Source organism: Camelus bactrianus, chromosome 3, assembly GCF_048773025.1.
Source record: "Camelus bactrianus isolate YW-2024 breed Bactrian camel chromosome 3, ASM4877302v1, whole genome shotgun sequence".
NCBI lineage: Eukaryota > Metazoa > Chordata > Mammalia > Artiodactyla > Camelidae > Camelus > Camelus bactrianus.
Window position 1 is genome coordinate 49,805,939 of NC_133541.1, and position 12,757 is coordinate 49,818,695.

The 12,757-nt window shown below is 48.7% G+C and overlaps 1 protein-coding gene across 2 annotated transcripts; it reads left to right on the forward strand.

The window, feature by feature from the left end:
- The first annotated feature begins 2,088 nt into the window (after window positions 1-2,088).
- Window positions 2,089-12,546, forward strand: TMEM171 (transmembrane protein 171). Of its 2 annotated transcripts, none has more exons than XM_010949301.3 (4): window positions 2,089-2,240; window positions 5,252-5,959; window positions 9,914-10,055; window positions 12,266-12,546. In XM_010949301.3, exons 2-4 carry the CDS (start codon window positions 5,320-5,322, stop codon window positions 12,459-12,461), a joined length of 978 nt encoding a protein of 325 aa, XP_010947603.2. In that variant the 5' UTR covers window positions 2,089-2,240; window positions 5,252-5,319; the 3' UTR covers window positions 12,462-12,546. The 2 variants fall into 2 exon arrangements, with proteins under 2 accessions (XP_010947603.2, XP_074215778.1); XM_074359677.1 differs by lacking the exon at window positions 2,089-2,240 and adding an exon at window positions 2,258-3,117.
- Window positions 12,547-12,757: the final 211 nt, after the last annotated feature.

A 12,757-nucleotide genomic window follows, 5' to 3' on the forward strand; every position in this document is an offset into this window, starting at 1 on the left:
ATTCCTGACCCTCAGAAACTGTACGAGATTAAATTTTCATTGTTTAAAGCTCTACCTTCTGGGATAATTTTTTTCTTTTTTTTTTTAAACATTGTTTGCTTTAAAAAATTTTTTTCTTACTCTTTTTAGGGGGTTATTAGGTTTATTTATTTATTTTTTAATAGAGGTACTGAGGATTGAACCCAGGACCCCATGCATGCTAGGCATGCACTCTACCACTGAGCTATACCCTCTCCCCTGGGATAATTTCTTATGCAATAATAAATAACCAATATGCTTGCTTTCTTATTCCCCTCATGTTTTTGCTGCAATGCCACTTTCTCAGCGATGCATTCCTTATCTACCCTATTGAACTTGGAATCTTCCAGGACTCCCTAGTCCTTATCTGTGATTTTTTTTTCTCCATAGCACTGTTAACCTTCTAATACTCTGTATAATTTACACATTTCTTTTATTGCCCTTCTCATTAAAATATAAGTTCCATGAGGCAAAGGATTTTGTCTTTTGTTTACTGGCACTTGGTTGGCACTCAATAAATATTTGCTGAATGAATAAACGAATGTGTTCCTCAGCTTCATCCCCCGATATTCACTTCCTGAATTCAAGGTTCATCCATTTTTTAAGCTTCTTCTGGTGCTATTTTTCTAAGGATTCAGTCTGGGCTTATCTTTTTCCACTACCCCACAGGCTGGAAAAGGCCACTTGACTTTCGATAATGACAAGGTCATCCATTCTCTTTCCTAAGAACCAGTCTGCTACAAAGACTGCACCCTGAAGGCTGGTGGTTATGTCTTTCATACTTGACTGATGATCAGTTTCCAAGGAGTTTAATTTAGTCAAACAGGCTCCAAAAGACACAAACAGTCCAAGTAGCAGACATCCCAAGTGGAGGCTAATCTGATTGTCCTTGGTGCCAGTACATTCAAGTCTGTCATGTGTGGCCAGCCTGCAGTCATGTGGCACCGGAGGGGCAGCTGTATCAACAGGCCCCTTGCAAGTCCACACACGTCGTGGCCAGAGATTGAGTTTCATATAAGGGAGGAGGAAAGAATGCGTAGGGAAAGGAGGAGGAAGCCCCCTTGTCAGCAGGCCTGTGTTGGGATGCAAAGCCTATAGTCAGGGCTACGTTCTTAGAAAGCCACTTGCCCGCTGCTGTTGTGTAATCACTGCTGGTTATTTGTTTGTTAGCTGGGTGTGCTCTGAGGCCCTTCCAGCAGGTGGTATATCCTGACACGTTGACCAGGATAGCTCTACCCGGACATAGATTGCTGCAATGTCCTTGGGTTACAGTGTCTGTAGTGTTATAATGATCAAAAAGCCACATAATTAAAAGCCATTTTCTGAGTTTGTGGCATTGAATGTCCTCTGGGTGACAGGCATATCCAAGAGGAAGAGGCAGGACGTCTGATTTAGGCCCTTGCTCCACATTAACCAGCTGTGGAGGTGACTTTACATCTTTGGGCTGTGATTTCCTCAACTGAAAAATTATCTTTTTAGCTCCCCTATTGCCTTCTGACTGCAGCCTGCTCTGAGTTGCTGGAGACACACAGCCAAGGACAACAGGCTGTATGTAGGTAAAGCAGGTAACACAGAACCTAGCCCAGAACAAGGGGTGGTGATATTCAAGAAAGTAATATTCAGTGGTCCTCCTCTGGCCACTGGGGCAAGTGGCCCAGAAAATCCCTCGGGTTGGGCCCTAATTAGTCTGCCTCCCTGGTGCAGTCTTGTCTCACCCATCCTGCCCTCCAGCCCTCAGATCCCAGGTCACCACCTTTCCCTCTTTGAGAGTCTCCTCACCTATGTTATCAGCTAAGCCTACTCATTCTTTACCACAGTGAGAACTGGGAACAACTTGCTGTATTAGGTATCCGAGGTGTTCGCACTTTCAAAAGGTTAATGCAATTGGTGTTAACTCTTGCCTGGGTTTCTGGCGAAGTGGACACGCCGCCAGGGAGAAGTGGCAGGGATGGGGAAGGTCCCAGGGTTGACGGTGCTCTGGTGTTTTGGCTGAGCCCTTGACTCACCTTCCATAGCGCCCTGACCTCTGGTGTGGAAACTGGCACAGTTGGATCCATGTCACGTGTCACGGGGCAGGTTACAAATAGCAGGGAGATTAGCAAACCCATCCCGAAACTCCTGGTTCAAGGGCAGGGAAAGTTACCAGTTTAATTCCGGCAAATCATTAGCAACTGAGAACCGGGAAGAGGGTTCGATGGCAACGCACGGCTGCGAGCATACATGTGAGTGCCGTAGGGACGGAGCTGGCCCCGCACGGGGTCTGCCCAGGGCCTGCCTCAGTCTCAGAGCTAGGACTTCGTGCCCGAACGGCTCGGGCATGGGAGCCCCCTGTCTCACACTCTAATGGAGCGCACCTTTCTATAACCTGGTGTCTCCGTAACCTGTTCCTGGGGGAGCCCGCGGCGAGGGGCTTGCTCCAGTGACCCCAGTCAAGGTCTCCGGAGGGACAGGAGGGCCACAGGCTCCCGGGTAGATCTATCCTACAGGGCGCAGCGGCGGGAAAGCGGAGGCCCCAGTTTAAACGCTCGGGAGGCGGCCACGCCGGAGAAGGGCAGCATTGCCCTTTCCCCCACACCCTGACCCCCAATTCTGATCTCGGCCACGAAGGGAAACAGCTCCCTTCCCGCCGGCCGGATCTCGACCGTCGCCGCGCGAATTGGGACAGACAGGGCCGCGGGCCAGGGAGGCGGCGGGGGTGCCCATTTTCCCAGATTCCTCGCGCTCACGGTCACGGGCGTGGAAGCAGCCGGGTCCACTCGCCCGGGCCCGAGGCAGCCCCTCGCTCTCCACCCTGGCGCCGGGCGCGCCTCTGGTCCCCGAAGGGCAGCACCCGGCAGCGGCCAGCTCCCGCCAGTCAGGCCTGCCCTGCCCGCGCCCCGCGCCACCTCGCCCTCCCCGCACTGCCTCCTCTATAAACACCGCGCGGCCCGCCCTCCGCGCCCGGACACGCAGGTGGGAGTGCGCGGTGCGGGCCGCGGGCAGAGGCAGGCGCTGCGCTCTGCCGGGTGTCCACGGCCCGCGCTGCCTGCCGAGCGCCGACCCCGAGCCCCGCGCCAGGCTTCCGCCCGCACAGTCAGCGCTCGCAGGACAGAGCCTCAGGTAAGCGCTCCTGGCCCCGCGCTCCTCCGCACCCCGGGAGCCCGAGCTCTGCGGGCGCTGCCGTTTAGGGTCCAGGCTGGGTGCGAGGAGCGGCGCATCTCGGAGGACCCGCGCTAAACCTGCGCGGACAGGAGCGGCGCGCGAGCTCCTCCGGGCTGGTGTGGCCCTCAGGCTCTCTAAACTCACAAAGCTCTCTTCCATGAAGGACTTTGCGTCTCTTTGCGTCGATCCCCCAAAGCACAAAGCTTTGGACGTCGTAAGATGCTGCTGATTTGGAAATGTCCTTTGGGAAACAGTGTTGGGGAGGCGGATTTGTCTTTGGAGAAATTAAGTGTTGGTTGGTATTTGGAAAAGGTTTAGTTTCCTATTAGTGCAGATGGCTGTGTGTGTGTGTGTGTGTGTGTGTGTGAGAGAGAGAGAGAGTAAGAGAGTGAGAGAGAGAGAGAGAGGGAGAGGGAGAGGGAGAGAACCCACATACTATTTTGAAGGGGGATTAACACCTATGCTAGGTGTTTAGTCCACTAGTCCATGGCAGGGAAGCTACAAATCCAGTTTTAGGCTTTACTAGTAATTGGGAATTTGCCTTAAGGCAGTTGAAGGCTTGTGACTCAAGGCAAAGTAAAAAGCACCAGGAATACAATGTATTCCAGATAGGACTTTGTAGCAGAGTCACCTTTCACCCATATCTGCAGACCAGCAAAAGGTATTACAGGGTTCCAACTTTTTTTTTTTTTAACATTTTTTAAACATAACTTTGTTTGCCTCAGCTTAATTGTATCTTCATAAATACAGCTCATCCAAGTTTAAAGTGAAAGCTTGTTTTCCACCTATATTTCCCTCTTTCTCCAACTTTGTACTTTTTTCTGGGAAAAGTTTAAAACCAGCTGTTTCCTTTGTTTACCTAAACTGACCCTTCTTGGACATGAGTTTGTCAAGATGGCTTTGGCTTTCGTGCCTCAATCTTGAGCACCTTCATGTGACGCAAGTGGCACAAAACACTTCATAAGTTTTCTTTCCTGGAGGAAGTGAAAATGTTCTTCACACCTGAGTTGTCTTTCTGAGTGCCCCAACTTGAAGGGTCCTGGGAAAATATTCCATTCATTAGCATAAGACAAGATAACTGGATAATAAAGTCAGTTTGTGTAGACAAGTTTTTACCCACTGCTCGGGGTACATGTAGTATATGATACCCTTGAAGTACAGGGCTTGGATGGTCTTGTGGAAGGTGCTTTCCCATTTGGTTTCCTGCATACTCTTCTTTCAAAGGCGAGTTCTGTTGTTGTTTAGTGTTTTGTAACTGGTGATTTTATCGGCTGCTTATTTTTAACTGAGCCTAAACCTTTTTGGGGAAGTGGGTGGCAATACAGAGGAGGGTGAGCAAGAGGCCACCTGCCCACCTAGGGGACAAGGCTCCACCTGACCCGCTGTGCCAGACCTCCCTGCGTCATCCCAGGCCCAAGCAGCCCAGCCACCAGATTTCAGGGCAGCCCTAATGTGTGCCTGTCTGAGAACTCAAGAATCACATTTTGACAGAATTAACTTTAAATCCACCAAACGCACGGTGTTCCTGAACCGCCTTTCCGTTCAGCTGAAACTGCTGAACTTGGGTCTCCCGTAGATGCAGCCGTAGAATAAGGCACGGAATGGAAAGTTGCCGTCTAAAACAGGAAATGGAAAGTTAGTTACTGAACGAAAATTTACCAACTTGGAAATGCTCAGAGCAGCTGTGATGAAATGTGGGGTGTCTGTAAATCAGAAATAATCCCTATGGTTCTTCCCTCACTCGCCATTGTTTTTTGGGGGGAGGGGGGTTGCTGGGGAAGTGAGTTTGTAAGACTCGTAACAGGGAAAGTCACACCCAGTTACTTTTGTTGTATGGGTTTTGATTTTTCAGTATACTCTTAGGTGCCTGGTAATTGCATTTCCTCTTCTTGCATATCTTTATAAAATTACATATTCAGGCGTTTCTGAATGCCAGTTCTTCTGACTCATGGACCAGCTCATTGTTCTACAGGGCATCGGTTGCATAAAGTTCTATTCCCTGTGATTTCATCCTAGTGTGATTTCTGAAAAAGAACAGGGTGGGTCAGTAACACCTGTGACCACCTTAATTTGGTGTTGGTTATGTTTGCAGAGCTGCTGAAACAACTGGAAGGAAGGAACACACCCTGCCCACTCCTGGGGAAGGGGCCTTTTCTGGCCATGTCTCCTGCAGCGGCTGCCGAGCCAGATGGGTTCCAGCGAGCCAGGAATGTCAGCAAGCTTATATTCTTCCTTTTTGTCATTGGCGCCATCCTGCTGTGTGTGGGAGTCCTGCTCTCCATCTTTGGGTTCCAGGCATGCCAATACGACACCCCCACCAACTGCAGCATGATACTGAAGGTCGCGGGGCCCGTGTGTGCCGTCACTGGGCTTGGGGCCGTGATCCTGGCCCGCTCCCGGGCACGACTTCAGCGCAGTGAGGCGCGCCTGCGAGGCAACCAGGGGGACTCAGACCGAGCCTTCCTCTGTGGGGAGAGCCGCCAGTTTGTCCAGTGCCTCATCTTTGGGTTCCTCTTCCTGACAAGTGGCATGCTTATCAGCATACTGGGCATTTGGGTCCCTGGGTGTGGCTCAGACTGGGCGTCGGAACCACTGAATGAGACAGACGCTGATGACGCGGAGGCCGAGATCTGTGGATTCCTGTCCCTGCAGATCTTGGGACCGTTGATAGTACTAGTGGGACTGTGCTTCTTCGTGGTTGCCCACATTAAGAAGAGAAACAACTTGAACGTGGGCCAGGATGCCTTGGAAAGGGAAGAGAGACAGACCCAGAACGTGGAGGCTGTCCACGTCACTGTAGGTGGGTGGCTGTCATTGCTCTGCTTGTTCATATCACAGTGGCTGTTGTGTCAAGGCTTCACCGAGCTGCTCTCAGATCTGGCCTAGCTTCTCTTCTCCTTTCTTTTTCTCTGTCTCTCTCTCCCTCACACACATACAGACATGGTGCTGCTGCTGTTCTTAGCCCCACAAGAATCCTTGAGCACATCATTTCCTCCCAGCAATTCCTTATTATCTTGCAAAAGCACTGGGATTCTAAGTTTTGACCTTGACTGAGATCACAGAGCAAATAGAGAGGAAAGTGAGAGGAACCTCGATGGTAGCCTGGCAGCCTTCTGTCACCTAAGAGACCCCTGTTATTCTCACAGTGAACACTTATGACACTTCTGGTTTTTGGAAATATGGGTTCTTCTCCTTGGCTGTCCTTGACTGGCCATCCTTGGAAGCCCTCAACCTCTCCTGGACTTACTACATGTATCTGTAAAGTGAGCTCTGCATTTCTAAGATTCCTTCCAGCACTAACATTCTAGGATTCTGAGTCTGTCCCAAATCCATTGGTCTTCCATGTTTTGAAGGAGTCTTCTGCACTGTTTTCCACATTGTTCTTCACTTTCTGTAATTTCACCCCTGACTTCAGGGTTGGGGCAAAGTTTAGAAGCAGTGGCATAGACAAAGATGAAATGTGACAGCACCTGTCACTTCTTTACCCCATGGAATGCCTAGGGATTCCCTTTGGGTCCCCCCAGGGTTCTACAGAAGAGCTGCATCACCATTTCCCAGAGTCAGCCCCACCCCCTGCCTACCCCACAGAACAACGTCAGTAGCTTTGGCCTCAGCTCCACAGCATCAAAGGAAAACCCCGTTGCTGCTCATTTTTGCCAATCACTGTTTTATTTCCGTCTCCTACATTTGAAAGGATAAAGCTCGAAAACTTAACATCTAATAGGCTGGGTAAAGAGGATTACAGAGCAGAAACCATGGTGGAAACAGGGAAGGAGGGTGGCGAGTGAGATGTTTCTCATGGGCGGGGCTGTCTGTCCGGCTGGCAGTACTCACCGCGGGGATTCCCTGGTCTGTGGGACTTCATAGCATTGGCCTCAAAGAGGAAGGGCAGATGTATTTACAGACAATCCTTGTGTTCAGCCAGGGTTGAAGCTCCCAGCGTACTTATTTATGCATTTATATACTTATGATGACAACACCAACACTGGGTGCATATTAATAATGCCTAACACGTATACAGGGCTTATTCTTGGGCCAAATACACATCTTCATGCTTTAGCGTGTGCTCTACAAGAGCCTGTTGTGTGAAATTCATTCACGCTTACAACATCTCACTGAGGCTGATACTCTTAGTGTCTCCATGTTAAAGACGAAGAATCTGAGGCATGGGGTTACCCAGCAATTTGCCCAAGGTCACAAACTAGCAAGTGGCAGAGCCAGGATCCTGACAGGAGGCAGTGGGCATGCATACTCTACAGCCCTCGCGTAGCGCCCTCCCTGGGCACTTGCTGTAATTCTGTTTCTACTGGTTTCATCCCCGACCGAGTGTCCTGGAGAGCTGTTACATGACAAAAGTGCTTGCCCAGTGTTATAGATGTTCTCCGTCCTCTCAAGAAACACAGTGAGATGCAAGTAAATGCACTCCTGAGGTGCTTACAGTCTTCCATTTAGCTGGAAGCATTTCAAGGTGTGCCCTTTGAGTTTACTATTGGGGAGTTTTGGGACCCAGCTTCCCTCCTGGTGGCTGAAATTGGGGGTGGGTAGCAGGGAGCAGGGCTGCTGGTTCCAGGATGCAGTGACTCCTGGGTGGTTCTGTGCTGATGTTGGCACTGCGTAGTTTAGAATCTCCTCCACCTAACCCTTTAAGTCCTATGAAATTGGTGAAAATCTCCTTCTTTTCTCTCCTTTGATATTGTAGAATAGAGTTTAAATTTTTAGAAATCATGTCTTTTAGCAAACTGATAAGACTCCAGACATTGTCTATCAATGGTCAGTTCTGTCTTATGAGGGAAACCAGGGTGACAGGAGGCAGTTCTTGGCTAAGTGCCAGAATCCAGCTCTTCTCAGAGTGGAAAACAATAGATAATCCAAGATGCATGATGCCCGCATTGTGGGCACATCTAGTGCTAGACCCTGGAAGCATGAGCAGATGCATGAGCCAGCCCTCTGCTGTGGGGTGTGTATGGTCAGCTCAGAGAAGACATCAAGTCCTTCAGGACTTAGTGAAAGGGAAACCCCTGGTGGGAGGGGGCTTCTTTCTGAGGAGAGCAGGAGGGCTGGGAGCTGACTGGGCAAAGGGATGGATGAGCCTCGGAGAAAACTGGAGGCCAGAACACTTCCTTGTGTGTGTTTGGTAGGTGATCGGCCTGCTTTAGAGGCTTATTCTCAGATCCTTTGTTCTACAATGTGTAATTGAAGTGAACGCTCAACCGACCTTCCTCTGACCTACCAAGGCCTTCTGAAACAATTCAATGAGAATCCCAAGACAACCACTATGCTTTTTCACGCTTAGGTTAGCGATGTATATTTTAAGCTCTAACTGCGGTCTCCTTGCAGAAAGAGAGATGGAGTTAATGCATTTTCTGCAGGGCTAAGTTACCTCTGGGGAGGTGGCTGAGGCGACAAGGTGGAGAGTGGAACTACTGGCCAGATGGCCAGTTGGGAATATTTCTTCAGACATGCAAATAGGTACCACTTGCTGGTGGGTGTGTAGAAAGCCCCTCTAAGGACGTGCTACACCTGAGAGAGCTTGCTCCATGCTTAGCACTGTCTTAATCCCGCACACATCCTGCCTGCTCTCTGAGGTGGGTACAGTTCCGGCAATTTCCAGATGTGGTTGCGGAGGCCGAGAAAAGGTGAATAACCTGTTGAGGGCCGTGCTGGGGTGGTGACTGGCAAATGGAACCCTGGTAGCTGTAGACAGCCCTGCAGCTCCCTAGGTAAGCGTGAGCTCTGCCACCAGTACGAACCAGTCTCCTCCCTGCCGGGAAATGAAGTCCTCTTTCCTCCTTCACTTTTCCTGAGCTGCCATTTGATACTGCCAACTCATCAGAGGTCACCTTCGACCTCTTTGTAATGCGGCTGCCACATGTCTAGGAGTTTATGGGCATGTGGTGCATCCAGCATTGGAATCAGGATACAAATTAGAGCTTGCATCTGGTCCCCAGTTCTCCTCTCCGAAACACAGGGATGTGTTCTGGAGTGAACAGTAGCAACAGAAATGCAACAAACAAACAAAAAACCAAAAAAAAAAAAAAAAAAAAAAAAAAAACTCTAGCTCTTCTTTGAGTTTGCCGTGCTTTTGTAAAGCTTGGAAGAAATGTTGGTAGATAAAAACACTCTGCAAGAGCGTAAACCACAGCTCTGGAAAGAGAGATGACAGGCTGTTTTGCAGCTGTACTGTCATTTGTTCAGAGGCTGAAACTGTATTTGAGGAACAAAGGCACTTTACCCAAGAGCTAGCTTTGAAAGAATTAACATTGTAAGTTGAAAACAAAAAAAAACTTTATAGCAGTAGACATCATGGGGAGGTAAGGAACAATATTAACAAACGCTTCACAGAAATGCTTTAGCTCAGACTCGCTATGAAATATAGCCCTACTATTTTTTTTAAATGTGGTAAAATATACATAACATACCATTTACCAATTCAAACATTTTTACCTGTATAGTGGCATTAAGCACATACACTACGTTGTACAACCATCACTGCTATCCATTTCAGGAAGTATTTCGTTCTCCCCAACAGACACGCTGCCCTCATTAAACACAGACTCTGACTGCTCTCACCTCCAGCCCCTGGCAACCTCTACTCTCCATCTCTGTAAATCCGATAGCCCCCGCTTTTTTTTTACTTCTGGAGTTAACACCTTTTCTAGAGATGGGCCAAATATCCAATTAATTTCTTTGGCTCTTGCTCAGTTGCTTGCATGTATCACTCCTCTGTCTTCAACAGAATGTTGTGTTCCCTCAGGTGATGCGGTGATCATATTCCCACCCCCGCCTCCGCCTTACTTCCCTGAGTCTTCAGCTTCTACAGCTGCTCGAAGTCCTGGGGCTGACAGCTTGCTTCCAAATGAAAACCCACCTTCATATTACAGTATTTTCAACTATGGGTAAGACTTTCTGTTTGAACTTCAAGAGTAGGAACACTTAACCATCTCAGGCCTACACCTATATTCAGGCCAAATCAGCTCTAAGGCTGTGGTATCCAGGTGTGAGTGTCTTCTTTGCAGACATGATGCCAGAATTATTGCCTTAATATTAATAGTAACTTTTGGAAACTTTGGGCAGCACCTAAGTTAAAAATGATAAGAGTGGTGATGCCAGGTTAACATGAAGCCTTCTCCGGGCATCTTTATGTGCTCCTGGCAGGGCTGATCCTCAAAATGCCGAACAACCTGTCAGCCAGCCCAAGCTCTGGAGCAGAACTTGGGAGGCTCCTGCTAAGTTAGGCTTTGCTGCTTCAGATTGTGGGGAGGTGTGTGGGTCCCAGGGGACCTCCTGCTGGTTCAGAGGGTTTCAGTATCTACTGGAGGTACTTGAGTAACTGGCTAGAATCAGCCTGCACCCTGAATTAACCATACCGGGCGTCTCCCTTCAATGTTAAGTTGCTCCCTGAGCCTCAGAGCCTTCTCAGATCGGCTGAAGAGAAATATGAGATTCACACCCTTATCCTCCATACTCCCCACGTGCCACAAATGAGGAGGCATACCTGGGGTCAGATTACACCGTGTGACTCTAAGTGCTTCTCCTTCCGGCAGAGGGATGCCACAGCAATGGGATCCATACAGCAGTCAGCACAGCTTGTGATGGGGAAAGCCTCGGGGTGGCTAGACTAGTTAGGAGGCCAACTCTCACAAATGGATGGAAGTCACAGGAGCTGGGGGCTGTGGTGGTTAGAAAGGGAGGTGTGGGTAAGGGAATCTGGAAAGGATGATGAGTGAGGAGGGCAGAAATCACGATGTTAAGTGTGAGTGGCATGGACAGTGGAATGTTCCTGACAGAGGAGTGGAGACAGGAGCTCCATGTAAGTGGGGAGAAGATGGTGAGCTAGCTCGCGGTGGAGGGCTGGCAGGGTGTGGGCCTTTGAGGCAGACCGGATAGGCTCGGTCTTGGGAGGGAGATGAGGTGCTGGAGATGGAACGGCAAAGAGGTTGCTGAAACCAGGAGGGCAAGGCGGCAAAGACTTGTGGAGAATCCACAGAAGGGAAGGCTGGATAAGGAGTACAGGGACCAGCAGGGCTGGAAAAGGCTCTGTACCTTCCCAAATGGGAAACCAAGATGCAGGAAGAGAAGGAAGGATGGCTGGAAAATCTCACAGGGCAAAGTGAGAGGGATGAGCAGGACTCAGTGAAAATTGACTTTCACAACACTGAGATATACGTACATTTTCAAAAGCAGTGAGAAGCAGGACCCGAGAGCTACCTTGAGCGTTGGGGGACAGGTGCTGCCTTACCTGGTCATTCATGTCTTAAGGCACATGTTCTTGTGCTTCAAACTGGGTAGTGAGCTGGAGATCCGACCAGGGATGAACGCAAGTGTTGTCCTGCACGGATGAAGAGGAGGTTAGGGTCTGGACATTTGTAGAATTCTGTTAGTGAATTTGTGTATTTTTTTCTGCAATGATGAACTTCCCAGAGCTTTAAAACAAATGTCTATTACTACTCCTATTACTATTTACTATTACTAAAACTACTCCTACTGCTGCTACTATGCCAGGGTCTGTCTGGCTTTTCATACATGACCTCATATAATTCTCATGGCCACTTAGAATGTAGGCACTGTTGTCATCCCCATTTTACAGATAAGGAAACTTAGGTTAAATAAGTTGCTCAAGACCACACAGCTAGAAAGCAGCAGAGTGGAAATTCAGATGCTGGTCTGCTCTTTGCAAGAGCCCAGTCTGTTAACCAGTATGCCTTCTTGCCTCCCTTCATGTTTGTGGCTTAATGATTTAATTTTCTATTTGCATAAGTGGGTCCACCTTATGTTAGCAGTCTCAGAAGATGAAATAGCAGAGAAGAGTAACTGTGTGTGTGCATGTTCTTTTCGGAAGGCATCTATATGTTTGTACTCTACGTATTTTCAGTGACAAGGAAGGTGACAACAAGAGTGAGACTCTTAATGTTACAATCAGCTCTGAGGACAGTAAGAGGCGAGAAATCAAAACATATTTCTAAAAAATGGAATATGGAAGAAATTACTCTTTAGACCCTTGCAGATGCTTCTAGATGCATCTAATTAAACACCTGGAAAAAACCTGGTACTTAAGGCACGTGACTGACTCCCTCTGTCCCCTTTCACATTCTCTCCTTCTTCATAGGACCCCAACTCCTGAGAGCCAAGGCGTGGCCTCCGAGAGAGACTGCGCAACTGTATACACTATTTCTGGGACCGCCTCATCCTCGGAGACCTTACACGCTCCACATCTCTCATCTGAACTGCCTCCCAGATATGAAGAAAAAGAATCTGCTGCCACCCTCTCTGTGTCTCCATCTTCTGAGCCTTCCTCACCATGAACCATGGACTCCAGTTCAATTTTATATAGAATCAATCACTATTTTATTTAATTTGTTTTTTTTTTTAATAAAAAATACAACAGCATCACTCTGTCCTGATTTCCTGGTCTGGCATCAACATCAGTAACAAAGCTTCTGGATTAAGCTGTTAGGACTTCTGACCACGGAAGAGGCAGAGAGCCTCCAGCCCTGAACTTGAGCTGGTTCTCACTGAGACCCGCTACTCTGGGAGGTCAGTGGGATCTTTCATATTGGTGGAGGAGGAAACAAAGGCACAGAGAGGCTAATTAACTTAT

Coding starts and splice junctions, on each gene's coding strand:
- TMEM171 (XM_010949301.3), top strand. CDS start 5,320: ATGTCTCCTGCAGCGGCTGCCGAGCCAGATGGGTTCCAGCGAGCCAGG. Junction 5,960..9,913: donor GGCTGTCCACGTCACTGTAG/GTGGGTGGCTGT, acceptor GTGTTCCCTCAG/GTGATGCGGTGATCATATTC. Junction 10,056..12,265: donor TACAGTATTTTCAACTATGG/GTAAGACTTTCT, acceptor CCTTCTTCATAG/GACCCCAACTCCTGAGAGCC.